General features: G+C 42.0%; 3 protein-coding genes across 8 annotated transcripts in view; 2 read left to right on the top strand and 1 right to left on the bottom strand.

Moving 5' to 3' along the window:
* Positions 1–1,260: 1,260 nt before the first annotated feature.
* Positions 1,261–5,884, bottom strand: si:dkey-276j7.2 (protein TAMALIN). Its single transcript, XM_047813676.1, has 8 exons — positions 5,634–5,884; positions 4,822–4,865; positions 4,662–4,716; positions 4,381–4,474; positions 3,782–3,875; positions 3,379–3,445; positions 3,024–3,090; positions 1,261–1,436 (listed from the first exon to the last, which is right to left on the bottom strand). Exons 1-8 carry the CDS (start codon positions 5,727–5,729, stop codon positions 1,354–1,356), a joined length of 600 nt encoding a protein of 199 aa, XP_047669632.1. The 5' UTR covers positions 5,730–5,884; the 3' UTR covers positions 1,261–1,353.
* Positions 5,885–7,097: 1,213 nt separating this feature from the next.
* Positions 7,098–14,361, top strand: c5h7orf57 (chromosome 5 C7orf57 homolog). Of its 4 annotated transcripts, none has more exons than XM_027168774.2 (9): positions 7,098–7,217; positions 8,683–8,739; positions 8,844–9,017; positions 9,168–9,249; positions 9,823–9,916; positions 10,904–10,992; positions 12,312–12,415; positions 13,596–13,612; positions 14,012–14,361. In XM_027168774.2, the coding sequence occupies exons 2-9, from the start codon at positions 8,703–8,705 to the stop codon at positions 14,144–14,146; spliced, it is 732 nt and encodes a 243-aa protein (XP_027024575.1). In that variant the 5' UTR covers positions 7,098–7,217; positions 8,683–8,702; the 3' UTR covers positions 14,147–14,361. The 4 variants fall into 4 exon arrangements, with proteins under 4 accessions (XP_027024575.1, XP_027024577.1, XP_027024576.1 ...); XM_027168776.2 differs by having other exon boundaries at positions 7,102–7,217; positions 13,596–13,674; XM_047813675.1 differs by lacking the exon at positions 7,098–7,217 and adding an exon at positions 7,252–7,326.
* An 895-nt stretch (positions 14,362–15,256) lies between these two features.
* Positions 15,257–17,500, top strand: part of pkp4 (plakophilin 4) — a 22,287-nt gene continuing 20,043 nt past the window's right edge. For 2 of the 3 annotated variants that reach the window (XM_047813672.1, XM_047813670.1), the window contains exon 1: positions 16,844–17,115. The gene's annotated coding sequence lies outside the window, so the exon portion shown is untranslated. Of the gene's footprint in view, positions 15,683–16,843; positions 17,116–17,500 lie in introns of those variants that run through there. The other variant, XM_047813669.1, reaches the window with a different exon arrangement.

Genomic DNA, 17,500 nt, shown 5'->3' with positions numbered 1-17,500 from the left:
TTGTCTCTGTCACTGATACCTTAAAACCTGTCACAGAGACAGCATAACCTGTCAAAGAGACATCATGACCTGTCACAGAGACATCATAACCTGTCACAGAGACAGCATAACCTGTCAAAGAGACATCATAACCTGTCACAGAGACAGCATAACCTGTCAAAGAGACATCATAACCTGTCACAGAGACGACATAACCTGTCACAGAGACAGCATAACCTGTCAGAAACAGCATAACCTGTCAGAGACATCATAACCCGTCACAGAGACGACATAACCTGTCACAGAGACTGCATAACCTGTCAAAGAGACAGCATAACCTGTCATAGAGACAGCATAACCTGTCACAGAGACAGCATAACCTGTCAAAGAGACATCATAACCTTCCACAGAGACGACATAACCTGTCAAAGAGACATCATGACCTGTCACAGAGACATCATAACCTGTCACAGAGATGACATAACCTGTCACAGACATGTCATAACCTGTCATAGACCTGTCATAACCTGTCACAGACCGTTTCTTGATTATCAGAAACACGAGCTAAGGCAAGAGATTAAACTCAGTGAAACAGGAGGATTTGATGTGAACTCTAACAGAACGAGAAAGATCGCTGATTTGTGATGAAATGCAGAATAAAATGAAACTCTGCTACCGAAAAATACGAGACCTTTAATTAGAACTCTTATGTACAGCTTAAGTCTTAATATGTACAGCTTAAGTCTTAATATGTACAGCTTAAGTCATAATATGTACAGCTTAAGTCTTATACATCAATATTCATGTATAAATACAAATACAGAGAAATGTAGTTTAAACAATAAAATAGAAACATAAGTTAAATAAATATCTCAAAATATTAAGCCTTAGTTTTAGATCCAAAAATTCTGTTTTATAACATCGTGTCACATATTAAAGTACAACCTGATGAACGCTCTGAGAGAGAGAGAGAGAGAGAGAGAGAGAGAGAGAGTGATAGAAAGGGAGAGAGAGAGTGATAGAAAGGGAGAGAGAGAGAGAGAGAGAGATAGATAGATAGATAGATAGATAGATAGATAGATAGATAGATAGATAGATAGATAGATAGATAGATAGATAGAGGGAGAGAGAGAGAGAGAGAGAGATACAGAGACAGATAGAGAGAGAGAGAAAGAGAGAGAGAGAGATACAGAGACAGATAGAGAGAGAGAAAGAGAGAGAGAGAGACAGAGAGAGAGAGAGAAAGATAGATAGATAGATAGATAGATAGATAGATAGATAGATAGATAGATAGATAGAGAGAGAGAGAGAGAGAGAGAGAGAGAGAGAGCCACTGGGTCACATGGTTCACAGACACAACGTCCTTTTAGAGTTCTAGGTCTGAAGAAGACCAGAGGAGTGAAGCGTCAGTTCCACCGAGTCGAGGCAGGACCGAGGCTGTGTGTGTTGGAGCTCATCTAAAAAAAAGGGAAAGAAAAAAAAGACAGAACGTTAGCTGACTGCTGTGTGGACACGAGGAGAACTTGTGTAGAACATTTCCATGAAGAAATGTTATAAATTGTTTGTACTTTCTTTTGTTCATTCTGGGAACCGGGGGGGGGGGGGGATTACTAGAAAAAGGGGCTTAAAAATAAGAAGTAAGTAAAAGCAGGAAGTGAGAATAAACCCAGTCATAGTGAAAGCCCCCAAGCACACGATGATGTCCACTGTGTACACTGAAGGTCAGACATGGTCGGGATTTTTACATGTGCAACTTATTTGCATGAAGTAAAACTTACAAAGGTTAAAGGTTAAAGGTTAAAGACTGAGTTAAGATTTAAACCTTTTATATGATTTCATTCGTGTGAATTTAATCCAATTATTAAACTTTTGGCTACTTTGGGTCCTTAAATCTGATTGGCTGAGCTGTCTGAACTGAGCATGTGAAGTGAGGTGTTAAAACTTATGTCTCTCTCTCTCTCTCTCTCTCACACACACACACACACACACACACACACACACTTACACAAACACACACACACACACACACACACACTTACACAAACACACACACAAAAACACACACAAAAACACAAAAACACACACACACACACAAAAACACACACACACACACACACACACACACACAAACAAGACACCAATCACCCATCACAGCACAAAAACACACTAACACACACACACCACAAACACACAAAACACAACACCACAAAAACACACACACAACCCCAAAACACACACAAACAAACACCCACAAACACACACAAAAAGACACACACACACACACACAACACAACACCAACACTCACACACGACAAAAACACCACACAGACACAAACACACACACATACAACAAACAAACACAACACACACACACACACCACAAAAAAACACACACACAACACACACACACACACACACAACCACACCACACACAAAACAACACACAACCACACAACACACCCACAAAACACACCCACACCCACACCCACACACACACACCACAAAAAAACACACACACAAAACACCCACCACACAAACCACAACACACACACACAACACAACACACACAAAACACACACCACACACTACAACACACACCCACACACACACACACAAACACACACTCCAATCCCCACACACACACACACCACCCACACCCACCCCACCCCCACACAAAACCCACACACCAAACACACACCCCTACACACCACACCCCCCCACAACACACCACACCACACACACACACACACACACACACACACTAGTCGGAAATGATGCTCTTCACTATGCTAATGGCAAACCCCATATCTCTTTTGATCTTGCTCTCCTTTCACACACACACACACACACACACACACACACACACACACACACACACACACACACACACACACACACACACACACACACACACACATGTTAGTCGGAAATGATGCTCTTCCCTTTGCTTATGGGAAACACCATATCTCTTTTGATCTCGCTCTCCTTTCACACACACACACACACACACCCACACACACTCACACACTGCTGTGGTTACCCACCTCCTCTTAGACGCTCTTCCTGTGTGATAATCATCTGCAGCTCTGCCTTCTTGTCTCTGAGCTGCCACTGAGAAATCAGGGGGGAAACAGAAAACAGTGTCAGCAGAGTAGAGCTTCATTTCCCCAAAACTCCTACAGGCCAACAGAGACACTGAATACACTACACACTGTAATAGTCCAGCGGTACCATACACACGGGTGTGTGTGTGTGTGTGTGTGTGTGTGTGTGTGTGTGTGTGTGTGTGTGTGTGTGTGTGTGTGTGTCTATGTGTGTGTGTGTGTGTGTGTGTGTGTGTGTGTGTGTGTGTCTATGTGTGTGTGTGTGTGTGTGTGTGTGTGTGTGTGTGTGTGTTACCTGTAGTTGCTCCAACTTCTTTTGTAGTTCCTTTCGTTTTACTGAGGTTCCCCTCACAATCTCCATCCTACACACACACACACACACACACACACACACACACACACACACACACACACACACACACACACACCATAAATATCTTAAATATACCATAATCTATATTACATCCTTATTAAGTTTACTTCACACTGAGAACTCGACACACTATAATTACACACTATAATACATTATACATGAGAATTACATTTAGAACACACGATGTACATCCTGTAGTGTAAATATCTCTGTATCATATCTAAAGCTTAGTGAGTAAACAACCGTCGCACAACTGAGCGCACAATAAACGTTCAGTCAGAATGAAGTTCAGCGCTTAGCAAATACATTCATCACTGACGCTTACTTCAGGAAGCAGGAGTCCTTCCGAATGAGGTCGACTATCTGCTGATGTTCGAAACCTTCCACACAAATGCTGTTGACACTGATGATGACATCACCTGCGGGGGTGAGAGAGAGAGAGAGAGAGAGAGAGAGAGAGAGAGAGAGAGAGAGAGAGAGAGAGAAACAGTGAAACAGAGAGAGAAGAGACGATAAGATTAGAAGAGAGAGAGAAGAGAGAGAGAAGAGAGGAGAGATGAGAGAAGCAAGAAGCAGAGAGAGCAGGATATAGCCAGAGAGAGAGAGAACAGAGACAGAGAGCAGAAACACAGAAGAGAGACGAGAGAGAGAGAGAGAGAGAAAGAGAGAGCACAGAGAGAGAGAGAGAGAGAGGGAGAGAGGGAGAGAGCCAACAAACACACAGAGAGAGAGAGAAGAAAGCGAGAGAGAGAGAGAGAGAGAGAGTAGAGAGAGAGAGACACACGAGAGAGGAGAGAGGAGAGCGAGAGAGTAGATAGAGAGAGAGATGAAGAGGAGATAGAGAGAGCAGATCTATCAACTCATGTAACAACTGTAAGCAGTATTTGTGGAGACTGAGATCAGATTAAAGAGGTAAAAGGTCACCTGTCTGTAATCCAGCGCTCTGTGCAGCACTGCTGTCCTTCACTGAACACACACACGTTAACATCTCAGAGTCTGTAGTGTTACTCTCATAGGTCTGTGTGTGGGGGAGAGAGAGAGAGAGAGAGAGAGAGAGAGAGAGAGAGAGAGAGAGAGAGAGAGAGAGAGAGAGAGAGAGAGAGAGAGAGAGAGAGAGAGGTCATGCATCATCTCCAGGTTCAGATCCGTCTCCGAGGTCAAACAGTGAATTGAGATGTTTTGAATGCTGATGTTCTGTAACTCACCCTCATGTTGAACCCAAACGCCGTGTCATCCTGCTTGGATATCGACACGGTTCTCCTGTAAACACAGACCCATAAAATATTCGGGTTCATTTCAAATCATATCCTGAATACAGATTTCAAAAACATTAGCACTATATAAGATGTTATAAGCTGTTATTACCTTTCAGGGTCGTGTGACGCGTGTCGGATTTCCGTCACCTCGGGCTGAGAAAATCATTTACAAACAAGTATTTAAAATATGATTCAACATGAATAAAGAAACATTTCCATTATATATAATTATATATATCTTCTGTATTATTACAGCAACGTGTTTTTACATTTATCGATCCTGCTGCTGAGCACGTCGTTAATTCCGGCTGATTAATTGTTCATCATTTCTTTTATTTCTATCATTAATTTAATAATATTAATTATATAATAATTAATTCATTCATTCATCTTCTATCATTTTTTATCCAAACTTCTCGGGTCACGGGGAGCCTGTGCCTATCTCAGGCGTCATCGGGCATCGAGGCAGGATACACCCTGGACGGAGTGCCAACCCATCACAGGACACACACACACACTCTCATTCACTCACACACTCACACACTACGGACAATTTTCCAGAGATGCCAATCAACCTACCATGCATGTCTTTGGACCGGGGGAGGAAACCGGAGTACCCGGAGGAAACCCCCGAGGCACGGGGAGAACATACAAACTCCACACACACGAGGTGGAGGTGGGAATCGAACATCGTGTCCCCATAATAATAATTAAAAATATAAAAAAATTGTGTGAATTAATTAATCATTAAAATAGAATTCACGCAAGACACGAGTTGATAAGAAGTTTATGAAGTTTGATAAGAAGTTTATGAAGTTTGATAAGAAGTTTATGAAGTTTAGGCAGAAAGTTTTGATTGATTACTAATGCGTTAAGTAACGAATGAACTAATTGTTAGTAATCAGAGCAACTGTCACTCACCGTATGTCCTCGTGCTCGTCCTTCTCTGGACACACATGAAGCTTGACTGCTTTTCCTCAACAGTTTTTTGATGAACGTGACAGAGCTTGTTGTCATTGTCTTTCTCTCTCTCTCGCTCTCTCTCTCACTCTGCTTCTGTCTGTCAGTCTGTCGTGCATCTGCTTTGATACTCGAGGAGCAGAAGTCATATGACTGCAGTGAAACCCCACGGGACTTTCACCTCATCTTATACACTGACTCTGTTTCCTGTAAAGCGCCGACTCTGAGAAATGAAACAATGCAAAATGATTCAGTTCCCAGAAGAGTCAGCGATTCAGTGTCCATCATCCAGCCCCTTTACTCAAGTCAACAAAATGCCCCTGGATTAGAAGAAGAGGAAGAAGAAGTATAATAATAAAAACAAACAAACAAACAAATAGATAGATAGATAGATAGATAGATAGATAGATAGATAGATAGATAGATAGATAGATAGATAGATAGATAGATAGATAGATAGATAAACAAACAAATAAACAAATAAATTACATTTATAATAAAATTAATAATAATAATAATAATAATAATAAGAAGAAGAAGAAGAAGAAGAAGTAAAGGAAGATAAACTTGTTATTCTTGTTATTATTAGTAATAGTAATATATTCAAATTTAATGTAAATAAATCTTTAATATATTTTAAAAATTTCTGAAAACCAGACCATATATTCAAATCATAGAACCTTTAAATTAAATAATAAATGCAACTATCTTTCTTTTCTTTTAACTAATATTATCAGCAGTAGGAAAAAAGTAGAAACAGTGACAGTAGTAGGACAAGTTGTGTTAATATTAGAGTGATCATATTAAATAGTGTTAATACCAGTAGCACTAATAATAGTAATAATAGTAATATTAGCATAATAATAATAATAATAATAATAATAATAATAATAATAATAATAATATAAAATGTATATAAAATAATAATGATAATAAAAATACAAATTAAATTTTTAATTATAATACAATTAATAAGAATGATAACAACAACAATAATAATAAAAATAGAAAAAAATAATAAATAATAATAATAAAATATAAAAAATATCTAATAATAATACAAATAAAAATTACATTTATAATCAAATTATTAATAACAACAACATCATCAATAATAATAATAATAATAATAATAATAATAATAATAATAATAATAATAATAATAATAATAATAATAATAATAGTAGGATTTTTAAAATCATTTATACACCTTACACGTAGGTTTGTATAGTTTAAACATATTTTTACCCTGAACACGAATTCTTACGTATGTTTAATGAAGATTTAAACAAGATAATATTGAAAGATATTTATTGATTTATTTATTTGTATTTATTATATATGTATGTGTGGTTTTTTTTTTAATAGACTGGTCACCCAGAGCAACAGGGTTGCGTAGTGCGGCACACACTATCAGACAGCAGGGGGCGCCGGCGCGCTTCGTGTTTAACAGTGCTGCAGTGTGTCGCGGCGACGAAGCGCAGAGCGGAGGCTTCGTCAGGAGGAGACGCTAACAGTCCGCTTTTCCAGCACCGGCCCTACGATGTAAGCGCGTTTCACACAAAAAAACCGTAACATCTCGGAGCCTCGCGTCGATCCCGGTTTTATTAAACAGATCACCGCGTTTTAAACCGCACCCGCGGACGAATATCAGGTTGTTTTGTTTGTAAAACAGCGCGAAAGCCCGTTAAGTCTGTGATGCTAATTGTGTTAGCATCGCGCGTGATGCTGCTTTTTTGTTACCAGGCGACCGAGAAGCCTCGCCCTGTAGCACGGGAGCTAATTAGCACAAAACCCGAGAAGTAAAATAACGTGAAACTAAACAGCGTTTCGGTTTAATGTGCACTTTTGTTTCGGAAGGTGAACAGACGAGACGTTTGTGTGACGGAGAAAAAGGGCGTGTTGTGGCTCAGTTTGGTGGCGAAACGTTCATTAGCAGCAGCTACGACTAGCATCTTGTCTCCGGCTTTATTTATTGTCCTTTTTTTGCTCTAATGGACGCTTTTTGTGTTCATTTTTTTATTTCTTTATTTCTTTATTACACGAGCTGGAAAAGGGATTTATATATCTATATATCTATATATATATTTTATATATAATATAATTGCGATATAAATCGATGACAGTAAAATTTAGACTCATTATAAAAACAAATGTCTCTTAAAATATCATATAAAAATAATTTATTTGTATTTTGTCATTTTATGAGATTATTTCATGAGATTTGATCTCAGCAAGGAGATTTTTATATAGATATTAATTATACTTCTCATTATTGTTATTAATAATAATAATCGACACAATAGGATAGTTACTCATTCGTCTTTATTTATTTTACCTAATTTACACTAAAAGAGCTGTAGCTGTCTGTCTGTCTCTCTCTTTCTCTCTATCTCTGTCTATCTCTCTGTATCTCTCTTTATATCTCTCTCTCTGTCTCTATCTCTCTCTTTCAATCTCTCTCTCGCTCCCCACCCCTCCCTCTCTCTCTATCCATCCACCCCACCCCACCCCACCCCTCCCTGTAGTAGTATTGGACAGTGTTGGGTTTCCGGGCTCCGCACTGGTGCCTCATGGACATCAGTAGTAAATATGATCGATTCACATGGAGACATCTGTGTGAGTCAAAGAGACGGGGGTGTGTTCATGTTTCCAAAAAACAACCCGAAAGTCCCTTGTGTACTGCACACACATCATTTTTGTGTGTGAGCACGAGAGAGAGAGAGATTAGAAAAGCATCAGGTTAAAGAAAAAGAGCAGAATTAGAAGAGCAAGATGGATGGATACAATACTGATCCTGGAGGAAACCCAAGACATCCAGCTGCAACATCCTGCTACTATTAATACTGTTATTACTGTTACATTACTGCTGTTATTACTGCTGTTACTGATGTTGGGTTAGTGAGGTCCGGATTAACACGCTCTTGTTGTCTCTTTGCTTCTCCGGGTTGTTTATCTGCTGCATTGTTGCCTAACGCTGTTTTCGCGTTGTTGCTTTTCTCCTTTACAGCAATCTCTAAATCATCTGCCATGTCTACAGAGCCCAACTACCGCCGCACTAAACCCGGTAAGTCTGACTGCACTGCAGGCGTCTGGAACCGTTACTGCTAGTTACGGTGAGATTTAAAACCTTACGATCGTCTCGTTTTCATACCCGTGGTGATGTCACAGGAATGAAAGCCAGCGTTCCTAATTCCAACGGTGGCAGCGGTCCCTCGTCGCAGATTCCTGGTCTGTCCCAGAATGCTGACACTGCCCCGGTGGAGAAGAGCAAGGGCAGGAGAGTCGGCATTCAGGCCAGCGACTCGGACTACGTCAAACTCGCCAAGCAAGGAGGCCACAAGGGTGAACAAGCTTAAAATTGCTCACTGTTCCTTAATGCTTGCACTGTAACCATAGCAATGCTCATCCATGTCCTAGCCAGTCTAGTAACACCTAACACTTACTTACAGTAGATTTATTAACAGGAGTTAACCGATTTAATTTCCATGGCAGGTTTGTTGTCCCATGATGATGAGACCAGCCCCGGATCAGGACCGCCCCAGGACTCCGATTTCCTCTACGGTGGTAATCAATGGTGAGATGATGATCAGGCGTGTTTGTCGTTCTCTCGTACGTCTCTGTGTTTCTGTAGCTCTCAGCACACCGCAGCCTCGGGGCCCGAAGTCGAGCTGCAGAAAGCGACGACTTCGCGCGTTGACGCCGAATCCGTCAGCTCACCCTTCTGTTTCGTTCCTTTACACAGAGAGAAGCCGAAAAATGTTTTTTTTTTTTTCTCCCTGAATTTGAAAAGAAGCTGTAATTATGTGACCAGACGATCTCGGCTCGTTGTTTTACTTTAACGACGCATCGGGTCACGTCCGAGTGGGATTTTATCTGCAGTAGATGTTTAGATGTTTCCTTTAACGGGCCTCGTGATTAAACTTTTGATTCAGCTTGCTTTATAAACGATCCCTTGCGCATCTCCGTTTTTATTTCTCCTGAAAACGAATCACTGACATCAATCGATCCCCGATGACGCCGCAGCGGATCTTAAACCGCCTCTGCTTTCGCTGACATTTATCATAACATGTGGACAACCTTTACAGCCAGTTACTTCCTGTTCTGGTTTCTTTTCTAGCCCAAATAAACAGTGATTTTGTGCTTACAGCCAGGCTAAAGCGTCCACGCAGAAGCTGGTGCCCCCGTTTGGGACCGACGATTGTCCAGGATGGGACAATGACTCTGGTGCTGGGAAAGAAAAGGTGAAACATCAGTGCCGCTGTGCCAGGGCATCTTGTCTCTGCGGTAGACTGGAAGCGATCTCACGCTCCGCTCTCGTTTCCATGTCCTTCATCAACATTTAGTTTAGCGACCAAATGCTTTACAGATCTCACTTTCCCCACTCATCTTTTATTTTATCATTGTTGTTTTCTTCCTCTTTAGCCCCTCCCACTACCGTCACCTCACCACCTCAACAGGTTTTACACCAACTACTAAAGAGAAAGAGGAGAAATAAAGGACAGAAAACAGAGAGAGAAAAAATAACGGTCATGTGATGTAGCTTTAATAATAGATCATAATAAAAAAAAAACAATAGATTAAAAAATTAAATATTTAAAAATTGGTTCGGATCCTATTTAGAAAATTTAGAGAATTTTAATGTTTACGTGTAAATTAACGATTGTATTTTTATTAGGAATTATTTTACGTTGTTTTACGTATTTGTAAGTGATATTTTTGTGGAAGTGTTTTAATAAGAAATAATATCAACAATTTTTAATAGGTTTTTGATATTTCTAAGATTAGTCTTCAGATATATAGATCGGTTTGGTCTAAATGTTCTTCTTAATCAGTGTGTTGGGGTTTTTTGGTTTATTGTTTTTTTTTTTTTTACCCCCAGATAAAAGTATTAGCCCCCCTGCAGTATTAGATGAGCTCTAACCCCTGAGGCAGTAATGAGTAGCAGCACAGTCAGAGTCACCGGAGATGGACACGTTCTTCCACACGCATTCGTTCGTTCATAACTCGAGCAGACGGAATCATTTTTCCTCACACTTTTCCTCTTCATCCCCTTTTCACTCCTGCTGATGATTTTTAGTTGCAGTTTTGGATCGGTTCTCTTTGTTTTAATGAGTGCCGTGTTGCATAAGAGCATGTTAACCCCGTCAGCTCCATCACACACTCTGTCCTAGTCTCCTGTTAAAGGAAGCTGGATGACGGACTGAACTTTTTTATTTTCACTCGCACAGAAGTCACCGGTCGGAGAAGCCGACGAGGAGATGCAGAAGCTCTCGCTGAACCAGAAGGACATCGACGAGGCCAACAAGTACAAAAGGATGTAGGTTCCTTCATGATCGTGTCACAGATCAGATTGGTTCTGCAGATCTTAGTCTCGGTTTATGAGCTGGTGAGAGTGTGAGTGAGAGTGTGTGTGTGTGTGAGTGAGAGTGTGTGTGTGTGAGTGAGAGTGTGTGTGTGTGAGTGAGAGTGTGTGTGTGTGAGTGAGAGTGTGTGTGTGTGAGTGAGAGTGTGTGTGTGTGTGTGAGTGAGAGTGTGTGTGTGTGTGTGTGAGTGAGAGTGTGTGTGTGTGTGTGAGTGAGAGTGTGTGTGTGTGAGAGTGTGTGTGTGTGAGAGTGTGTGTGTGTGTGAGTGAGAGTGTGTGTGAGTGAGAGTGTGTGTGAGTGAGAGTGTGTGTGAGTGAGAGTGTGTGTGAGTGAGAGTGTGTGTGAGTGAGAGTGTGTGTGAGTGAGAGTGTGTGTGAGTGAGAGTGTGTGTGAGTGAGAGTGTGTGTGTGTGTGAGTGAGAGTGTGTGTGTGTGTGAGTGAGAGTGTGTGTGTGTGTGTGTGAGTGAGAGTGTGTGTGTGTGTGAGTGTGTGTGTGTGTGTGTGAGTGTGTGTGTGTGTGAGTGTGTGTGTGTGTGAGTGAGTGTGTGTGTGTGTGAGTGAGAGTGTGTGTGTGTGTGTGTGTGTGTGTGAGTGAGAGTGTGTGTGTGTGTGTGTGAGTGAGAGTGTGTGTGTGAGTGAGAGTGTGTGTGTGTGAGTGAGAGTGTGTGTGTGTGAGTGAGAGTGTGTGTGTGTGAGTGAGAGTGTGTGTGTGTGAGTGAGAGTGTGTGTGTGTGAGTGAGAGTGTGTGTGTGTGAGTGAGAGTGAGAGTGTGTGTGTGTGAGTGAGTGTGTGTGTGTGAGTGAGAGTGTGTGTGTGTGTGTGTGTGAGTGAGAGTGTGTGTGTGTGTGTGTGAGTGAGAGTGTGTGTGTGTGTGTGTGAGTGAGAGTGTGTGTGTGTGTGTGTGTGTGTGAGTGAGAGTGTGTGTGTGTGTGTGTGAGTGAGAGTGTGTGTGTGTGAGTGAGAGTGTGTGTGTGTGTGTGTGAGTGAGAGTGTGTGTGAGTGAGAGTGTGTGAGTGAGAGTGTGTGTGTGTGAGAGTGTGTGAGTGAGAGTGTGTGTGTGTGAGTGAGAGTGTGTGTGTGTGTGTGTGTGTGTGAGTGAGAGTGTGTGTGTGTGTGAGTGAGAGTGTGTGTGTGAGTGAGAGTGAGAGTGTGTGTGAGAGTGAGTGAGAGTGAGAGTGTGTGTGCGCGCGTGTGTGTGAGTGTGTGTGTGTGTGTGTACACTATGTTTGTGATACAAAACAATGCTTCAGCAGTACTTTTTCCTCCTTTCCAGCTCACATAATAAGATAACCACCGCTCCGGTCAGCATGTCCAAGCTGCTGAGCTTTGGGTACATGGAGGACGTAAAGAAGTCTCCTGATGATGACGACGCCTCAAGTAAGACTTCTGACTCTCACATCAGTACTCAGTATTTACCCCAAAGTTTAGTCAACATTTAGCTGATATTTTGCCTCCATTCACTCAGCTGACCCATAAAACGTTTAGTTTAGTCCCCTCACGTTCTCTCCAGAAAGTCAGGAGGTACATGAGGTAACGCTGTATGGTGTATGAACGTCGTGCTGACGACACAGCCAGTGTTTTCCTCCATGAGATGTTATTTCAGGTCAACAGCATCATGAAGAAACCCCAGGTCTTAAAATAGAAACCGTCTGAAAGCGACGCTCTTACTCAGAAGAGAAGCGCTCGTTTACCGGCAACTACTGATTACAGCTGCACTCTCGTCCACGCTGGCCACATCTCACACACCTCAAAGGCTCAGAGCATCTCATTGGGTTTCCTTACAGCTCTCACACACACACACACACACACACACACACACACACACACACACACACACACACACACACACACACACACACACACACGGGTTATTCTGTACGTGTGTGTTTGTTTCTGTCTGCCGAAGAATTATCGGTACCCTTTAACAGAATGGTGCTGAAGATCATTAAGCACAATTTTTCAGTTCTAAACAAAAAAAAAAAACATGCCAAAAGTATTGGCACCCAACAATACGTTTTTGTGAGGAAAATCTTATTACAAAGCTTTGACGACTTCAATTCACCGACGCCACCTTTAATCTATCAGCTGCGAAAAAATATCATATATACATCCATTTCTGTTGTATTTAAAATGAAACGAAGAAAGTGACACGATAGACTCCATACACCAAGCTTATGTAAGGAATAAAATGGTCAGCAGGATTTACTTTTACCCTGAAGTTGATTATTTTCCTGAAACAGCAAATCCCAACATCAGTGTTTTATTCTTATTAGTTTTATTAATATAACAATTTGACATTCATTAAAGAAGCACCTCGTGTTATTTTCTGTTCCATTCGGCGTTCTGTCTATCATCAGTTACATACCGAACATCCATCAATCTGTTTACGTACAAATCACCCAAATGAGCCGTTACTATAGAAACAGGGGCTTTAAGATAAACCCGCGAGGTGCGACCGTCAGCCGACTCCTTCTGACCAATCACGTTTGAGAAGAATTCAGCACCCGATAGCTGATGAATGTGTGTGTGTGTGTGTGTGTGTGTGTGTGTGTTTCAGGTATGACCTCAGAGCAGGTGAGCACCGTGGCCCCGGAGGACGAGCTGGAGTAAAAGGGAACGACTCGGAAGCCTCGCAGGTTTCCAGCCCAGCGTCCTTCTTCTGTCCATCACTATATTTATGCAAATTTCTTTTAGTCGTCATTCTCTTTTAAAACAATTGTGCGCATCACGCTTACATATCTAACGGTGCTTATGATCCTTGGAATTAAAAATGGAAAACTTAAGAGCTGTTTGTAAACCTTAATTAGAATCACACGAAACTCGCAGCACAACACGAAGCCTTGTAGGTACCGACACAGCGTCGGTTCAGAACCTTTCTTTTCTTTTTCTTATTTTTATTACATTTTTTTTTCTCACTTGCAATTTGCCAAGTTATTTATTTAGTTACTTATTTTTGTTGTTGTTGTTGTGCAGCCGATAAGAAGCCCATTAGTTCCCAGTGTTGCCAAGCTACAGCCACAGAAAGAGCGTTCGTTTCTCCACCACATGTCTGCAGACGAGCGCCAAGTCCTCGTCACCGTCACCGCCGCACAAGACGAAACCTGTTAGCGTCCACAGCGTTCTGAAGGGGTTCAGGGAGCTTGCGATCGTGAATGTGTTGCCATGTTGTTTTTTCGATGTTATGGTGGGTTATTTTTCTTAGATCCAGGTGCAGTAGACGTGCAGAGTTTTAACTCCGTAACATTGTTTTCTGTCTCATTACATAATGTTTACATTCAATGTTGATGATCGATAGATGAATAAAATATGCATGTGCACGGAAACCAGGTGGCTCGGGCTTTTCTTGGTAGCGCCGTATCCCTCCGAGCGAGAGAGCCAACGGAATTCTAGGTGACGCTCGTGAACATCGACACGACGGAGCCATTGTGTGGTGTGCGATTAAACACGGGGTGATTAAATACAGCAGAACATTAGGAGCCATTATACATAAGTGGGTTATTAGGAAGTGTGTGTGTGTAATGGCTGTACTCAAGGTTAAATAATTATGCAATGCATTTCCATTAACGCCTAATGAATCTTGACACTCCAACACAAAAGCAGGAAAAGTTTTCCAGACAATTCCGAGGGCCTCCATGATAGAGTTAAAGTGATTGAGCGAGATGGGGAATGTAATCACAGTGCACCTAAATTTATTTCTGGTTAATTGTGTTTTAGGATGTTTTAGACCATGATCAAGTCAGCACTGTAGAAACCGTGTGTGTGTGTGCATGCAGTGCTTTAGCTTAGAGTGAATATTAGAAGGAAATATCCTGAGAGGAGCCAAATTCGTCTCGTCAGTGTTCTGTATCAGGAAATTCCATATATTTTGTCTAACGCCGAATTCTTACTTACCCACAATCCCCTTCTCTGTGGTGGTGCAAACATGGTGCTGCTCAGAAGCTTGAAAAAGAGACGCTTGAAGAAATGTCTCATTGTCCAAAGTGTTTGTCGTCTTATAAACCAGCAATTTTTCAGTGGTAACATTTCTTATTTATTAAAGAGCTTGACATCATTTGGCATGGGGGATTGTGTGTGTGTGAGGGGGTGAGTGTGAGAGAGTGTGTGGTGGGGTGAGTGTGTGTGAGAAATTTTGTGCGAGAGTGCGTGAGAGAGCGAGTGTGTGCGGGGGTGTGTGTGTGAGAGTGTGTGTGTGTGTGTGAGAGAGAGAGAGAGAGAGAAAATGCGTGTGTGTGAGAGAGAGAGAGAGTGTGTGAGAAAATGCGTGTGTGAGAGAGATGCGCTCTTATGTATTGGCACCCCATGCCACCTGCCCCACGCCCAGTGTTGAGGACACGTCTACAGTGACCTACAGGACAAAATGAATAAATGACTAAAGGAGGTGTTCGTTGTTATGGGACGTTTTGTCCTTCCACACTGCTCTCACGACGCGTTTCGTCTCTTATGGCCTTCCACAACGAGCATCTTCTCGGAGCTCCTACGTCACGCGGCGGCGCAGCTCCTACCGGTGGAAAGCGCGCAGGACGGAGCGCGTAAAAGCCCCAACACGGCCTCCATTTAACACCAGAGCCCCCGACAGGAATGGAGACACTTCGCGCATCCTGCAGCGGACGCATCGCGGACACCGTGCAGTGAGCAGGCGGATCGGTAAGAGCCCGACTTTAGTCTTATATGCTGTCAGAACCGCGGCGTGAGCAGCCATGTGTCCGTTACAGCCGCCACTCACTGGGACGTCAATGCGGATCGGGGCAAATTGTGCTGGATGGAAACTGGAGGAATTTTGCAGCAACTACAACAACAACACACAAATTCTGCACCGACGCGCTTTTCATTTCTCCCTTTTTCTCCATCACTCATTTCAGATTTCAATCACGACGACGCGCCGAGCATCCTTTCTGTATCTCTCTCTCTATCTCTGTCTATCTGTCTGTCAGTATCTCTCTATATATCTCTGTATCTCTGTCTATCTGTCTGTCTATACCTCTCTCCCACTGTTTATCTGTATCTGTCTGTCTCTGTCTACCTGTCTCTCTATCTGCCTGTCTCTCTCTCTCTCTCTCTCTCTCTCTCTCTCTCTCTCTCTCTCTCTCTCTCTCTCTCTCTCTCTCTCTCGTGCCTGAACCATTTTATTATTTGTTTTACACCACGCTCATGTATTCACTGTGACACCAAGGTGCCGGGTTCAGACATCTCACCTCCACATCTCCATCCTCCATAGACGATGAGGATGATGATGGTGATGATGCTCTCCTCTTCCAAATCTCGTATATCACAGACACGTGTCTGTGGATTGAGAGCGGAGAGGAAACACTTTATCCTTATTAGGATTGATCCTGAATCCTGAGTGATTGACGTCGACCACATCCTCAGCTCACTCTATTCGCTGCTCCTGAAGGCCAGAGCTTCCTTCTTCATCTCTGGAAGATACATCTCCTAATCTTCTGGCTTGGATCGACCTTCATGCAAAAAAAAAAGCCAAATAAATAAAACCCAGAATCCTGTTCACTTGGTCTGATAGGTGTATAAGAGCAACGAACCGGTTCATGATTCATTTGTCACTTTGTACAAGATACGATCAAAATGATTCGATTCGATTATATTCACATCCTGCTCACGGCATCAATCCAGGCAATGTTCATGTTAACATAAAAACAAACGTTAAACAGTTTAATACGGGGTTTTTTTCTCAGTTTGTTAGTATGTTATGGGACGATATTCGATATTCCAGAGTCTTCGGTCAAATCGACTCTTAAATGAACTCGTATCGCGACCAATAACGATTTAATTTAGTTGTTTCGCCAAAAGTTTAAGTAAATAGTTGTATATTTACTGTCTTTATTTATTGTAATGTATTTATCTTCTTGACTGGCTGCACGCCATCACTTCTTTTTGGAAACTATTTACAGTCATGTTGGAGAGTCTTATATAAAAGGGTCATCCATCTACAATGCTAAAGTTAGCGCTTCCTCTATTTTAGATTTTGGGTGCTGGAGATCGTGAGCGTTACAAAAAGTTCACCAAAACTGAACCGCACAAGAACACGGATGTCTGAGATCCTTCAGATTCCATCAGAGCGGAATGTAAGCGAGATGTTAGCGTGATTAGCATTGAGAAGTTAGCGTGATTAGCTTTGAGATGTTAGCGCGATTAGCTTTGAGATGTTAGCGTGATTAGCCTTGAGAAGTTAGCGTGATTAGCCTTGAGAAGTTAGCGTGATTAGCATTGAGAAGTTAGCGTGATTAGCATTGAGATGTTAGCGTGATTAGCCTTGAGAACTTAGCGTGATTAGCATTGAGAAGTTAGCGTGATTAGTTTTGAGAAGTTAGCGTGATTAGCCTTGAGAAGTTAGCGCGATTAGCATTGAGAAGTTAGCGTGATTAGCATTGAGAAGTTAGCGTGATTAGCATTGAGATGTTAGCGTGATTAGCCTTGAGAAGTTAGCGTGATTAGCCTTGAGAAGTTAGC

Source organism: Tachysurus fulvidraco, chromosome 5 (genome assembly GCF_022655615.1).
Source record: "Tachysurus fulvidraco isolate hzauxx_2018 chromosome 5, HZAU_PFXX_2.0, whole genome shotgun sequence".
NCBI lineage: Eukaryota > Metazoa > Chordata > Actinopteri > Siluriformes > Bagridae > Tachysurus > Tachysurus fulvidraco.
Note: the sequence above shows the minus strand (reverse complement) of the source record. Positions and strands in the feature narration are given on the sequence as shown.

Coding starts and splice junctions, on each gene's coding strand:
- si:dkey-276j7.2 (XM_047813676.1), bottom strand. CDS start 5,729: ATGACAACAAGCTCTGTCACGTTCATCAAAAAACTGTTGAGGAAAAGC. Junction 4,475..4,661: donor CGTTTGGGTTCAACATGAGG/GTGAGTTACAGA, acceptor CCCCACACACAG/ACCTATGAGAGTAACACTAC. Junction 3,876..4,380: donor GAGCGCTGGATTACAGACAG/GTGACCTTTTAC, acceptor TCACCCCCGCAG/GTGATGTCATCATCAGTGTC.
- c5h7orf57 (XM_027168774.2), top strand. CDS start 8,703: ATGTCTACAGAGCCCAACTACCGCCGCACTAAACCCG. Junction 9,250..9,822: donor CTCTACGGTGGTAATCAATG/GTGAGATGATGA, acceptor TTGTGCTTACAG/CCAGGCTAAAGCGTCCACGC. Junction 10,993..12,311: donor GCCAACAAGTACAAAAGGAT/GTAGGTTCCTTC, acceptor CCTCCTTTCCAG/CTCACATAATAAGATAACCA.